Source organism: Grus americana, chromosome 1 (assembly GCF_028858705.1).
Source record: "Grus americana isolate bGruAme1 chromosome 1, bGruAme1.mat, whole genome shotgun sequence".
Classification (NCBI taxonomy): domain Eukaryota; kingdom Metazoa; phylum Chordata; class Aves; order Gruiformes; family Gruidae; genus Grus; species Grus americana.
In genome coordinates, this window is record NC_072852.1 from 162,767,607 (window position 1) to 162,782,077 (window position 14,471).

Consider the following 14,471-nt stretch of genomic DNA (forward strand, 5'->3'; position numbering starts at 1 on the left):
CAAGGATGAAGGAGCACTTTCTCAGAAGGTTTCAGTACCTGGTGATTTCAGTGTAGGCTTCTTATGAGGGCTGCTTTGTGCAACATACCTGATAAAATATGCTCACCTGAGTTAAGCTTATAAATATGAGCAGGTTATGAGGGATATGAGCAGGAGTAAAAAAAAAAATTGCTTCAGATATGCTACATGTTTGTGTAAGATTGGGATGCAAAGGTAATATTTTCTAAATTTGGTCTCTTCTGAGGACATGCTGTCAAAGACAGATGAAAGCAGAATTGTTTGTCACTTCTTTTGAGGTTTACATAGCTACATGTTTGGACTTTGTGATGACAGTTTAAAGTTAAGTAAGTGGTTTGACAGTGGTTTATGAACACAAACTCCAGAACAGACTTCTAAAAGCACTAATGTAAGACTGAACAGTAAGCTGACTCACAAGGAAAGATTTGTTTCTTGTATCTATAATAATCAAAAGGGGCTTTAACTGTTTGACACTACTATCAAAATACTAATATTGCTGTATGTTTGTATTAAGCAAGCAATAGAAAATGATCAGTGTGCAGACTGGGAAACTGCTGTGAGTGGGACTCTCCTTATGTCCTTTTGCATCGCAAGGGTTAGGAGGATCTAACCAAAGCTGGTCCTCCAGGCTCTGTCTATAGTTAATGAAGAGAGATACGTGATTCAGGGAATGATTCAGCACATTAAACCTAAGGATCTAATGTAGGCTGGTTGCACAGTGTTCCTGTGAGGCAGGAGTGCAGCTTTTATATCCTTCTGGGTAAAATTACCCGAGTTGGTGTGAGATGCAGGCAGTGACCTTTCCCAAATGCTGCTAAGGGATTACAGCTCTGAAACAAGGCTTTCTGCTCTAATCCACATAAACAGCCTTTCCCTGCTCTGGCTGAGGTCAGTGGCCATCTCTAACTTGAGGGATTGATGGTCTCAACCCAAAAGGAGAGAACATGTGCATCACTGCTATTTGGAGATGGATTTGATACCAACACTCATCATTAACAGGTCATGAATAGTTATTATTTTAAATATCACCAGCAAGAAAACCAAACAGGTATTTGGCTTGAATACTTTTTAAAGTAACAGCAGCAATGCTAAGCTCTTCATTTTTTTTCTAAAATAATGCGCAAACAAACCTAGCTAAATCATATGGAAACAAGTTCCCTTTTGAAAGTGTCCAAGTTATTATGAGTTATAAAGAATTATCTGCATTGACAATTTTCACTAGTTACAGCCTCTAAAGGCCAGCAGCATATGAAACTTCTTTGCTTTATTCAGGATGCTGCTCAGTAGCTTGTAGTTTAAAAAATATATTAATGTGTTTAGAAGTATTCTCCTTATGTGAATATGGAATATCTCTTACACCTGTCCTTTTCATGGCACAAATGCTTGAACTGTCCTTACATCATAAGAGCAATCCAAGCTGAACTGTGCTACCAGCCTTCCTTTTTATGCGCTTGCTCCTACTTCGTCTGTTTGCAGCCTTTAGCTTTGTCTGGAGCATGACTGAAACCTACAGGCTTTGGTGACCTTTCACTTTACCTTGACCAATTCCAGATCAAGATCCAGGCCTCTGCACTGAGCAATACCCAAGGGCTGGTTCTTTGAATGTAAAGTGAAAGGGTGAAATTAAGAACCTGTCAAATACAGATTGAGCATTACCAGACAGATTTTTAGCCTGAGATGCTACACTGGGTTATGAATCTGCTGTGGTAGAAAGACCTAAGTCTACAATGGAGGTAAACATCTTCTTTTCTGCTTCTCCTTTTAGGATAACCAGACTACGCTATTTCCAGAAGAGCAGAGAACAAGCAAACATTGCTTTTTGCTGCAGGGTAATCCCATGTCCTGATGAGAAATGCCACGGTATTTTTTTAAGTTGAATTACAATGATGATTGACAGAATACAGTATATAGGTAGAATCCAGCATAGATAGAGGCGATTGGAAAGACTTGGCACTGTGGAAGACCATTGTGATCGTCAGAGGAATTTGCTGAATGACGATGTCAAGGTGATACCCAGTTCCTTATCTGAATTAGTATATTTGGGTTCCGGCTCAGTGATTTAAGCTCCATATCGGAGAAACCCCTAGACATTTTAGGCTCATGATCAGAACCATAGCAAGATGTTTTGGTGCCCTAGTGCAGCCTGCATCTGCCTGGTACCCAGCGGGAGCGCAGCTCACCGAAACCTCATACCCCAAGCTAACGGTGGCTGTTTCCAGCTGGGTGCTCCTCTCCCCTCACTCTTGCTACGGCCCCGAGCACGACTCTCTTTGGCAAGACAGACCAGTGCTGTGAAAGTGTGCAGCAATAAGCTCGGCAAGTGGAGGGCATGCAATACAGTCTGTTTTGATTCAGATGCTTTACAACTCTTTCATTTTGCTCATTGGCTTTACCTCGAAATGATTGCTGAGACAGTATTAACAGCTATAATAATTAGCCTGCTGTAAATCTGCAGATGTATAAATAGCAGGAACATGGAAGTCTGAAATGTGAATCCAATGACTGGTAGTAAAGAAAATAATCTTATGTTACAGCCTTGTTTTCAAAATGATTGAAAAAATAAAGCAAGATTAAAGATCACTGAAGTTTTAGCTGATAAAAGTCAATTTTTGAGACGGATGGAAATAAAGCAGCGGTAATTTTATAATTAAGTAAAGAAGTGGAACAAATCAATGTGTCTTTGCAAGTGTATATGTTAAAGAACTAGCTGCTAAACATAGCTTTAATACATAAATCCATTGTTAGTAAAATAAAAAAAATATAAAATATTGCTGAAGATCAATTTTCAAAGAGAATTTATACCTGTCGTGACTCATCTGTTTTTCTGGCCTGCAGGAAAGAGCTTATTCTCTTCTAACATTGCTAACATTGTTCTTGTACAATGCTATTCTGTACCATTTCCAATGGAGACAAAAAGATCTACTGAATGCTGGAACAGCTGGCATAGAAACTATATAGAGTGATTATGAAATTATTAAAAAAAAAAGTCAGGAGATTCCCACTCTTCTATATTACCAAGCCATTTCTACTAATTTGAAAATGGAATATATTTTGCCTTACCAGCCTATCCAAACTGGTGCCAGCAGCAGTTGTAGGTCTCTCCTCTGGGTTATATGGTCTAAACCGGGTATTGAAGTTTTCAGGGACAGAACGGGAAGATCTCAGGGCAGGTGCTGGTTTAGGCTGACCACATCCTTGGAAAACCTGAAAAAGACATTGTAGGTTATATGATAATCGTAGAAAAAGGGAAGCGAATATTTTACAGCCTCTTTATTCTCTATTTCATATATTTGAAACAAGGTTTGACTGACATTTTGATAATAGTGAATTGAGCACTTGCCCTGCATTAACACTCAGATCAATAATTAAGCATTATTAATTACTTGGTGAAGGTATAAAAACATATAGGGACCTTAAAAAATAGTTAATTTAGGAAGGTGTTTATTCTAAGAAATTAACATGTGAAAGCATTTTAATTGCTGTCTTTCCAGGAAGAGAACTGAACTAAAGGAAGTCCTTTGTGGTAGGACTTAGTTGATAATTGTTATATTTTTGTTAAAACGTGGTATTTACCCAGAATCACAGCTCATTCATAATCCCTACTCACAGCTCTTCCTACCTGGCAATTTTTTTGTAGTCTCAGAGAAAATGTCAATGGTGAAATAGTCTTCTAACTGGATTACTTTCTTATTCCCTAGCAAGTCTCTCCCTAGAAGAGAGGTGAGGCATATTGAACGGGCAGCAGTGAAAATTAATTTCTGCTAGTGTGTTTGTTTTCTAGGTATAAAAGATAATGTTCAGAGTTATGAAAATTTTCAAATACTTCCATCTGGAAAAAAATTTCAATAGCATATATCTCGTGGATACTAAGGGACACAGAGGACACTTTTGACTACTGGATATCAAGTATATATCCCAGAAGAACTCTCACAGAAGTTTCTTGGTTGAAAGTAGGTAAACTATTCACACAGTTAAATTTTTCAAGTGCTTTTATGAAGTAGGAACCTAGTGTTTGCCTTCACACCAACTTTTTTTCAGTTCTGGAATCTTTCTTTTTTTGTGCTCATTGTCTTTTGACTGTTTCAACATTTTGCCTCTATTCAGAAGAAAAAAAAAAGTCAGAATTCTTTGTAGGATACATTTTACAAAACCTTAATGCCAGACACAAACACATGAGCTTTGTGGAGGTGAAGACTCTTATGCAGGTGCTGTGTTTTGTTTGTAGGACCAGATTATTCCTTTTTGTGTGGCAAATAAGATAACAAGCTCACAAGCTACGTTGTGAGGCAGTGATCAGAAAGACTCATGTTTCACTTGACTTTTAGATTTTCCACCTTCAGTGGTTTTCTCCTGAATTAGCCATGGATGGTGTGACTTTTGTTGCTTTCAGGATACATTACAATTGTCTCTTAGTTAGGTTTCCTGATGTTAATTTAGAGGCCCCAAATGATTCAAAATTTGTTGAAAGAAACTGATTCATACTAAATTTATGTCCAATCATCAGGTCTGTTTTGGCTCAAACTCCAGCAAGTCAGCTGTTGTATGGCCATTGGGATTTTTAATTTATGAGTGGAACACTGCTCGGTCTGATTTAAGAATATCTGTAAGATTTTTTTTAATAGTTTCTAGCCTCCCTAGTCATGAGGACTGTTGGACAATACCTTCATATAATCAATCAGGAAAGACGATTTTAGCTTGTAAAGTTCTAAAATTTTCAGCAGAAAAAAAAAAATCTCATTTTTCCTGTGTGAAGAAAATTAGTCTAAGATTAATGTTCAGGGTTTATACATGATTGTGTATGATACAGAACATTTTAAAGGGCCAGATATATATGTTGGGTGAATCAGTTATACTTACAAAAGTTTACTCATATTTCTTCTGGCTGAAGATAAGTTATGTGCAGAAAATATAACTGTTTATTTAGATATCTATGAAATCCCATTTAGTCAATTAAGCTATCAAGTATTTGCTTACAAAGACAAGTGACAATTATTGAAAACATGCAACTTGACTCTCAGGGGAAAGGAAAGTGAGGGCGCTGAATCTTCTCTTTAAAATTCACGGTGTGTGACTGTTAGGCTACTTGTATGACCATGTGGAGTAACTGCGAGTCTACATAATTTATATCTCATTTTTCTTACGACATACTGAAAAAAACCCAACATAGACTTTGTGGCATTTAGCTTCATACACATAGTTGTAGCAAGTAGTTTTGTATGAACAAATTTACATACAGCCAGACGATAACAGAGATGGAAATTAGATAGCGATTTTTACATCACAGAAGAAGAAATAATTTACTTTTTAAATGACCTGGCAGAAATGCAGTAAGGTTACCATATTCAGTGACTAAATTTTGAGTGCAAAAGAGACATTTTCTAATTTGCGTCCAGGTATTAACTGACAGAACAGAAAATGTAAAGCTGATACCTGAAATTAACAAATGCTTCCTAAGAAGAAGCATATGAAATACTTTCTTCACAATGCTACTCAGAGATACTGAGCAATTTCTGGAAAAATATTCAGGTGTTTCATTGTGCATGCTGTGAATTGGCAGCATAAATCCACTCTCTTTAAAAAATTGCATTTTATATACAATTGCTGCAGTCCCCGTCTTCTGAATTTAGATAAGAGATTCCATTTCAAATTAAGAAACCTAAATTTAGGTGTGTACATGTAGGTGTCTATATTTAAGCTAAACTTCTAAGCTCCCATTTTAGACAGTGGAGATCAAAAGTTCCCTTCAGCTGCTCTCACATCAGCATCTGTTTGTGATGTCCTGGGATATCCAAGACATCTGTTAAGACTGCTTTAACACAAGACTATTCCCCATTGATCTGCAGCCAAAGCTCAAGTGGGATATCCTAGGGTGTCACAAGGAGCACCAGACCTCTATGGTCAGGGACATGAACCAAGCCATGACATCAGGTCAGCAGAGCCAGTGACGAATTACATCTATCGAGCTGACTAAATGGAGGTGTCTACTTCAGGGCTAGGAAGTAGGTACTGTAAAAAAAGAGTCCTTTTGCCAGGAGAACTCGAGGTTTTGAATCCCAGCAGATAGAATTTGTTCTCTATGGGGCCTTGCGTCATACTGTTATTTAGACATGTGCTTGTGCTTAGTGTTTCCTATTGAGTGTCTCTCTATGACTCTGCTCTATTGACTCTCTCATCTTGAGATAGAATAGCATTGATTTTTTCCTGAAATGCCATTATATTTTTCCTGCACAAGGCTCTGGAAAGAACACAGATAGATGAAGAGGTTTTGTTAATATGAAACTCAGGGGCTATTTTAAGAAGAACCTTGGATGTAGTTTTATGAAGATTTCCTTCTTATAAATAATGCATAGGTAGTCTGCTATGTCATGGAGCTCATTCATCCTTTTAGCTGAAGTAATTGCTGGAAAGGAACATATATCTATAGGTTAAAATGGCACATCCATCAGCTCAGATAAAAGTAGATTTAAGACTTACTAAGGGGAGATTTAGCTATAGGATAACCTTTATGAAAGTGGAAAAATTTTGGCATGGCAGCCAAATGACACTTAACAGCAGCCAAACATATCTGTATAGAACTAGACTGTTTAAAATGCACAAAATAGTCCAGTATGTTCTGAGTAGCAATGAAGACAAAATTATGCTGATGCAACCAGGTTAGGGATTTTCTCCATTTTGAAGAAAAATTGATGTTATAACAACTTTTCTGCTGTTTTTTGAGTTTTCCTCCACTTCTTGTGAACGAGCAATCTCTGCAGATGTCAGCTAGTAAACATTCATGTTGTTAAAATGGAACAGATGTAAGATTTACTTTTTGACTTGAAGCAGGAATCAAAGGTAATGGTACTGACAGCCTTATGGGAAGATTGTGAAAGCCCCCAAAACACGTTTGTTTTGGCCAGGATTGAAATGAGCATTTATATGTTCTGACTCTGATATGACTCCCTGAATTACCTCAGGGAGAGCGAGAATAAGGGAAATGTATGCTATGACTAAGTCTTGGATATGAACTGAGCCATGGGAAACAATATACAGAATATGAAACTTTTACCTGAGACATAATCAAGCTGTTGGTGAGCACTGAGTTTGGCACTATAATGTTCAAATACCAAAGAGGCATCACTGGTGAATAACAAAGACATTTTGATAATGAAATCAATAATGATAATGTGTCTTAGACATTATCAGGAGAAACCCAAGGTAAATCTGTTGCAACCTGACTTCTACCAGAGGCAACCTTCAGGGAACACCACTGAAGTCTGGGTAGACCCAGATTGCAAAGCCTACTCTTAAAAAGTGCTAATGTCTTGGGAGTCATCTCAGGCAGCCCAGACTGATTGTTTTTGCACTCTGTGGTTTGGTGTGCGGAAGGTACTCTGTCAAAATGGCTGCAGCTGTTAGATGATGAAGTTGTGGAAGCTGGTTTTGATAATCTCCAGTCCTTCCCTTTTTTTTTTAGGAGAAGGGAAACTCTGGTCTGATACAGAGCACGTAGATTCTGCTAGCAGAAAGACCTTAGGGTCTGACTTTCTAGACTATTGCTCCTCTTTGAAAAGCATCTCTGGATATTGCAGCTGTCAGGAATGTGACTTTCCCTGAGGCAAAATAAGGACCTCGTGTGGCTGTCTTTCAGGGACATGACAGTCACACAAGGTGAGCAGCATATGAAGCCTGGAGATTTGTGGTCAGACTTTCTAGACAGCCAGTGCTGAATATAGACTGCAGAGACATATCAAGAAAACAGAGCAAGGTTGCAGCCTCGAGATGAATTAGAGGATCTTAACATAAGAGTAGTACCTGGTTAATGTGAGCTGTGCTAAAAGAATCAACCACAATCAGCACACAAACAAGAAAAGTTAATGGCTGAGGAACACAGACGCTCCATTTTTGGCAGTGACAGGGCTGGGATGTGGCTGAGTCTGTATGTCCTTGGTTGGAAGTACAAAGATAGAAGAGGTACATGTGGCACCTCTATAATTCTCTGTCTTGATATTGACGTGCACCCATCAAGAGTGGAAGACAGAGGGATTGCGTCTTCAAAGGAAATGAAAGACAAGGCATGAACTCAAGCAATAAGCCCTGACTGTCTGCACTGATTAATTGTTAACTCATTGGCTTTTTCTTGGACCGCTCCAACTTGCTGTTGGCAGAATGAAGCAGCTCCAGAGAAGGTGGCTTTCAGCAGTATAGAAATGAATCAGGCTGTGACATTTTGGCCTCAAGATCAGGCACTGGTCCTTGTGCCCCTTTTATTTATTAGTATAACTGTAACCATGAAGACTATTTCTCAGAAGAATAGTGCTGAATAGGAGGTGCATATTTATAGGAAAAAGATATTGCACAAAACCTTCAGTACTACATCAAGTGAAGAATGGAGGGACAAACCATAAAAATGGAGACGTAGGAAGTTAATGATATATTTTTTCTGCTGATGTCTAAAATTCAAGACTTCATAATTGACATAAGAGTATGCATTCTTACTTACTTTTATACACTTACTATGGAAAGTCTACATTGTTGCTCACTTAATTTTGCCTCCATATGCACAGTAAGGTACAGTCAATGTGTTATACCAAACATACTTTTATTTTTATCAAATAAATGTCAATATATAATCGCAGCTGGTATAATACAAAACATCATTTTGTGATACAAAGACAAATTCATAGTGCAATTTAATGCAAATGACTTTTGGAACGGGGCAATTTTATATAAATATATGAAACAGGAGAGGGATGGATTTTGGATTAAATGAACTCTGGGTCTTCTGCCTGCAAAGAGGATGAGATTAGTGAGAGGTCCTTGAGGACGAAACTGTTCATTTTCATTTGTTCCATTCCTTTCAAAAGAGAAACAACATTGTACATAATGGCCCCAAATTCTACTGAATACGGCACAGAGCCTCCTCCCAGCCATTAACCAGATTTTTACGCAGAAAAAGCTGCATGTCAGTGGTGAAGAATAATCTACGTGTATGTGGGTGTTGCAGGTATAACATTATTAGCGCATCATCATTTTCCCATTGTAAAAATGCGCTGACTGACTTGTGGAAAAATAGCTGTGATTCCTAGTCACCACATTTTCAGTGGGTACAGTCAAATGGAAGACACAAAATTGTTTGAAGAAAGAGAAAATAGTGTGATTTCGGCACCCTGCCTGAAGCTTTTTGAGCGGCTTCTCAGAATAATTGACAAGTGTGGCTCTTCTCCTACATTAGGTCTGCAATTGCATTCCATGCACCCCATTACATCCGGCAAGGTATCTGTCATTTTCACTGAAGGTCTAAGTGGTCAGTATGTATAAGACGGAAAAATTAGACGACAGATGAGTGATTCGAAGTCCGCTCATATATCATCTCTACAGATCTGACATGACATAGGAAAACACAGCACTAAACCCAAAGTCTTTGCTTTCTTATACTTTTCTTTGAGAATAAAGCATTTCCATGTGTTAGGACCTGAAAAAAGATGGATATAACCTAGGAAAAGAAGGAAATCACATTTCAGGAGAATAACGGTCTACACAGAAATATACAAAAGCCCCTCAAGAACAGACAGCTCTGTTATCTATGAAAATATAATAAAATAAGTGTCACTGGTATCATTTGGTTTCTGTTTCTCAGGATTTAAAAAAATATTGGGTAACATTTCCTTTAGAAGAAAAACTTTACATTGCAAATGGAATTGCTGTGATTTATTAATCTTTACAGCAAATAAAATATTTCTAAGGGACAGGAGAAATAGTCTGTTCTGCTACAAACGAGTAGTGAGATGAGCTTGTGCCAAGGTGATGTCATTGGACTCTGGCAGGGGATGCAGCTTCCTGACTAATAGAAAAACTGTGAGAATGGAGCAAGTAAAAAGGAAAATGAAATACACCTGAGCCTTGGGTGAGTTTTCAGTGAAAATATTTTTTCTTTTTTTTTGAGGTAAGGGTTGAGTTTGCTGAAACTAGCCTTTAATTCCCAGAATATTTGAGAGAATTTGGCTGTTAAACGCCTTGATCACTGCTGCCAGAACAAAGTCTCATTGCACAGGATGTAGACTGCTTTTAAAATATGAGTAACTTCATTCAGGTTTAAAGTAAAAAGCATCTTGAAGGAAATCCTTAGCAACCTGCAGCACTGGGGCTATAAAAAGCATCTAATTTTGGGTTGGCAGGAAGAATATTAACCTCAGCCTCCTGCCTTTTGTCCCCACATTTTTTCCAGCTACGGCAGCTTCCGTCCAAGCAATGGAAATTCACTGGCTGGGATGGCAGTCTAGCCAGCACCTAACTGACTACTGGGAGATCAATGGAAGGTAGAAACTCCGAACACAGAGAACCTGGCAAATGGTTGACTTTAGATTCTGAGCTGCAGTGCACTGATGAATACTAAGGAAAAGCCATTAATTGTTGACTATTGGTTCAACGGAACCTGTTACTGAATGCAAAGGATCTTATTAACATGGGGTTCATAGGTGGTGGTGATCTGTGTATACACACACACACTAAAAATGGAAAGGAGGAAGCTGGTATCATTAACTCTGTTTATCTTCATGTCAGAATCCAGACAAAAGTCTATCAAACTGAGGTCTGGTAATCAGAGACTGTCCAATGTAATGATATTTCCCTTGAGTGGCTATTAAAGAAGGTTAAATGGAACATTTTCTGTATTCACCTCAAACACATTGTACTTCAGTCTGACCTAGACAGATCAAAATGTGTTTGGAAGTTAATATGGAGAATCACAGATGAGACACGAGCAGAAGTTACCAAATGTACTCTGCAGGATATTGCTTACAGAGTTACTGCTAATTTTCAGCACTCTGTTTTCCTTAAATCTCTTACAGCTATTAATTTGGAGTTTACTAAATGGTACCTTTCTCCCTGCCACTCCCTTTTGAAAACTTCTAGCTGGTGAACAGTTGAACAAGCAAATGCAATTTCTAGTGGTCTGGATAACATTTCTTAAAGTCTGGACAGAAAGACAGTGGAGATGTTTTTCCCCCTGGTTGTGACATTCAGCAACAGAGAAGGCGCGACTCACACAGTACCTTTGCCGACACCTGCATGCTGTTTTCTTGCATGTTCATGATGGCTTCAGAAATCTTGACATCAATAGGATCCATGACTGATTCAATGTTGAATGGTCCCTCTAATCTCTCCGCTACCAGAAGCATAGCATCTGTTAAAACACAAAGCAGCCATTCCCTTAAAGAAGGGATACCTTCGGGTGTCTCAGACAGACCAGCATCACCAGCCGGAGGTGTGGGTACCGAGCGCTCCCGGGCAAGAGCCCGTGGGGATGTGTGGCAGTGGAACCGGGAAGCCTGCAGTGCAGCTTCCCAGCTGTTAAAAATATCTTCCCCTACCACTGCCACCACAGAAGGAGGAATAAAGGCTGTAAAAGTTAGATTAATAATAGTTGCCATAGCATTATCGAGCTCGGGGTAAAATTATTTTACGCAGCATCGCACCGCTCAAAGCAGCCAGTGCTCTGGAGTATACTTATGTAGTCTCCTTCCCGAGAAAAACCAGGATGATAGGAATGAATCCCTGGGGTATGTTCTTAGAGTTTGTGTGAGAGGATGAAAACTTTGATATGATATATCAGTGTGTTATAATTAAAGCAGCTGTTCTTTCTGACCTTAATGTTCTCATTTTCTTGCAATGTGAACAGCAGATGAATATTGGATTTCTGCCATAGCGTATAGGTATAAACCATGTTTGCTTTGCTACATTTTCAGAACATCATTGAAAGCTGTACACAGAAAAATATATTCTTTGTATGTTTTGGATTTTAAAAACAATTTTTTGCTTAATTTACATTAGAGCCCCTCTCCAAAATAATTTTATCTTTTTGTGTTCATTAACAAGTAAAAACCAAGCAACTGAAAAGAAATTAATAACAGTAAAAAAGGTTTTGCCATACATCACATACATTTGCCTACGCATGGACACAGATTCATCACAATTTCTGTGTCAATAGCCATGCAATAAACGGGATTTATACTATACCTTTGAACATCATATTTGATCCTTGCCTCATGTTAGCATTTAAAATTTTCAGCATCTAATTAGCTTTGAACAGATGCCACTTGCAATTTTAACATGATAAACAAAAATCTTCCCATGCTCTTTCCTTTATCCCTCAGACGTAGGCTCCAAAAGGTACTAATCAGACTTCCTTCCAAAACAGACCTCACACGTGCTTTGCTGTTGTAAGCACAAGTCCCATGGCAGCTACGTGGGGAATGTATGGAGCACCCCATAGCCCTGATGGCAGTGTTAGCCCTGCACTTGGCTGGGGAATCCCAGGGCTTCTTTCCAGCCTGGATGGCATTCTTCTCCCTCCCCACAGAAGCACATGTGCGTGGATGTATGGGAAGAAGAGGCTGGCATCTCACCCTAGCAGGTGAGACACAGAATCCTGTGCGCAGCATGACCTGAGGGCTACAATATGTTGTTTATATGCAGTCAGTGCTTGCCTAAAAATCCCATTGAAACTGAAATTACTTGTCATGTAGTACCTAAGCACTTTTGCAAATTTGGGTCTAATATTTCACAGTACTTTTAGACTGGAAAGAGTGTAATGCCAGTTATTTGGAGTGGGGCTTATAGCACTTGTTGCTAACTGAGAAATGATGAGATGATAGGAAGTTGGTTTCAAACAGAGGTGTTATTTTGGCTGTACATTATTTTAAAATTCTTAAGTTGAAACACTTTCCAGTGGGAAACTCGGTGAAAACAGCACCTAGTTCTGATAGAGGAAACAGAACAGTTTTCATCCACACACATATACATATGCACACGCATACTCTTAAAGATTTCTGCAAGAAGTTAGCAATTTTTCCACGGGCAAAGAGAACTTGTAAGTGTAGACTAGTATAAAGGATTTTCTTCCTCACATATTCGGAATGACTTGTATAAAACATTTATACCTTAGTACTTTGTGAGCAATGTGCTCAGCCTAAATCCTAGTTGCCACAACCAGTACTAGGCATTGTTAAGGCACAGGTCTTGGTGGCAGGAATTTGGTGGTTTAGTTCAGAATTACATTTAAGATTACGGTTAATGCATAAAACAGTCACAAGAGGGTTTTTTGGGGTTTTTTTTTTTTTGGTAGGAGTAGCCTGCAGCTTAAGGTCAGGTGCCTCTTCGGATGAGTATACTATAGTTTGGGAACTAGCAGATTGGGCAAGTGTAGCACTAGACTCAATTACATGTTGTAATTGTGTTGAAGTAGACTTCAGTAAATAGAGGTAATCTAAGACCCTTCATGAGAAGGGGTGGTGGCTTGAGTCTACTTGCTGTTTCTTCTGATCGCACGGGGCACTAGTTCTGAATTAAATCTTGAAGTGGAATCTCAGCCACATGTCAGAAAAGTGCATCGTCCTTAACTGAACAAGAACCACAGCTTTAATTTTAAGAACAGCCTTTACTCAAGCAAAGTGCCTTCAAACTCAAAATTAATAGTTCTAGGAGATGCAAACTGAATATCTGTATCTGGCTTAGACAGTTTGTATCTTTAGGGAAAACATCTTTTAGTTCATCAGCTTCTATCTTCTGAACCTAACCCTGTCCATAGACTTAGTATTCCCTTAGTCTTTGCACTGGAAGTGGGCAGAGGCTGAGAAATGTGGGTAATTCCTGTAAGCCAAAGGTCTCTGTGAGCTTTTTGCTATGTTGAACTTCCTTGTTTGATACAGTGTCATGTATGGTGGGATCAAGAGCTTGGGTTCAAGTTAAGGTGAGAGTCAAGTTTATATTTCAATCACATGGGCTATAGCTTTATGCTAAAAAAAAAAAAAAAAAGAATAGAGAGCAAAATGAAGCACTAGATCCCAGGTCCATATTCTTTAACTGCTACTCCTTCTCTGGCTTGGAATGACTCTGGACCACTCCAGGCAGCTATTCACAGGCAACACAACTAGCCTGAAGCAGTGAGGCTGTGAGCCAACAATATCACTTGACATTGGAGCTGTGCAATCTTTTATTTAGTTAACACTACAGGGATATGGCTAGGGACCAGTGGGTTAAGGGAAAAGTTTAATTTGAAATATACACACCTTTATGGATGAGAGTTACATCTTCATATCAGCAGTCTGTATTTTTGTTTTGGAGCTAGAATGTCAGACAGGACTAGTGTTAAACTAGAGGCCTGTACGGGGACATACTTGAAGAGGCAGAGTCTGAGAAATGGATTAAATGCTGGGATGAGAGATGTTTGAAGGGCTAAGGTAAAACAGGTTCCTCCTGCAACATTATTTCTGAGGCTGACACAAGTTGTGCTTCCAGTTAAGGCTCATTTTAGGGCTCAGCTCAGACTAGAAGTCTTGGGCAATTGCACAGTTCAGATGAGCTCTTGCACAAACGGAAAACTAATGTTGCTTAAGGACTCATTTTATCTTCTTCAGTTTCAGCAGGTGTGTGGGGCCATGGCTGATTTAGCAGTGACTGGACTGCTGGGTTAC

The 14,471-nt window shown here is 38.8% G+C and overlaps 1 protein-coding gene across 2 annotated transcripts in view; it reads right to left on the reverse strand.

The window, feature by feature from the left end:
- Nucleotides 1–14,471, reverse strand: part of GPC6 (glypican 6) — a 796,186-nt gene that overhangs the window by 60,920 nt on the left and 720,795 nt on the right. For both annotated transcript variants that reach the window (XM_054813009.1, XM_054813008.1), the window contains exons 5-6: nt 11,052–11,182; nt 3,079–3,222 (exon numbers count right to left, since the gene is read on the reverse strand). In XM_054813009.1, coding sequence (XP_054668984.1) covers nt 3,079–3,222; nt 11,052–11,182 — 275 coding nt within the window. The remainder of the gene's footprint in view (nt 1–3,078; nt 3,223–11,051; nt 11,183–14,471) is intronic.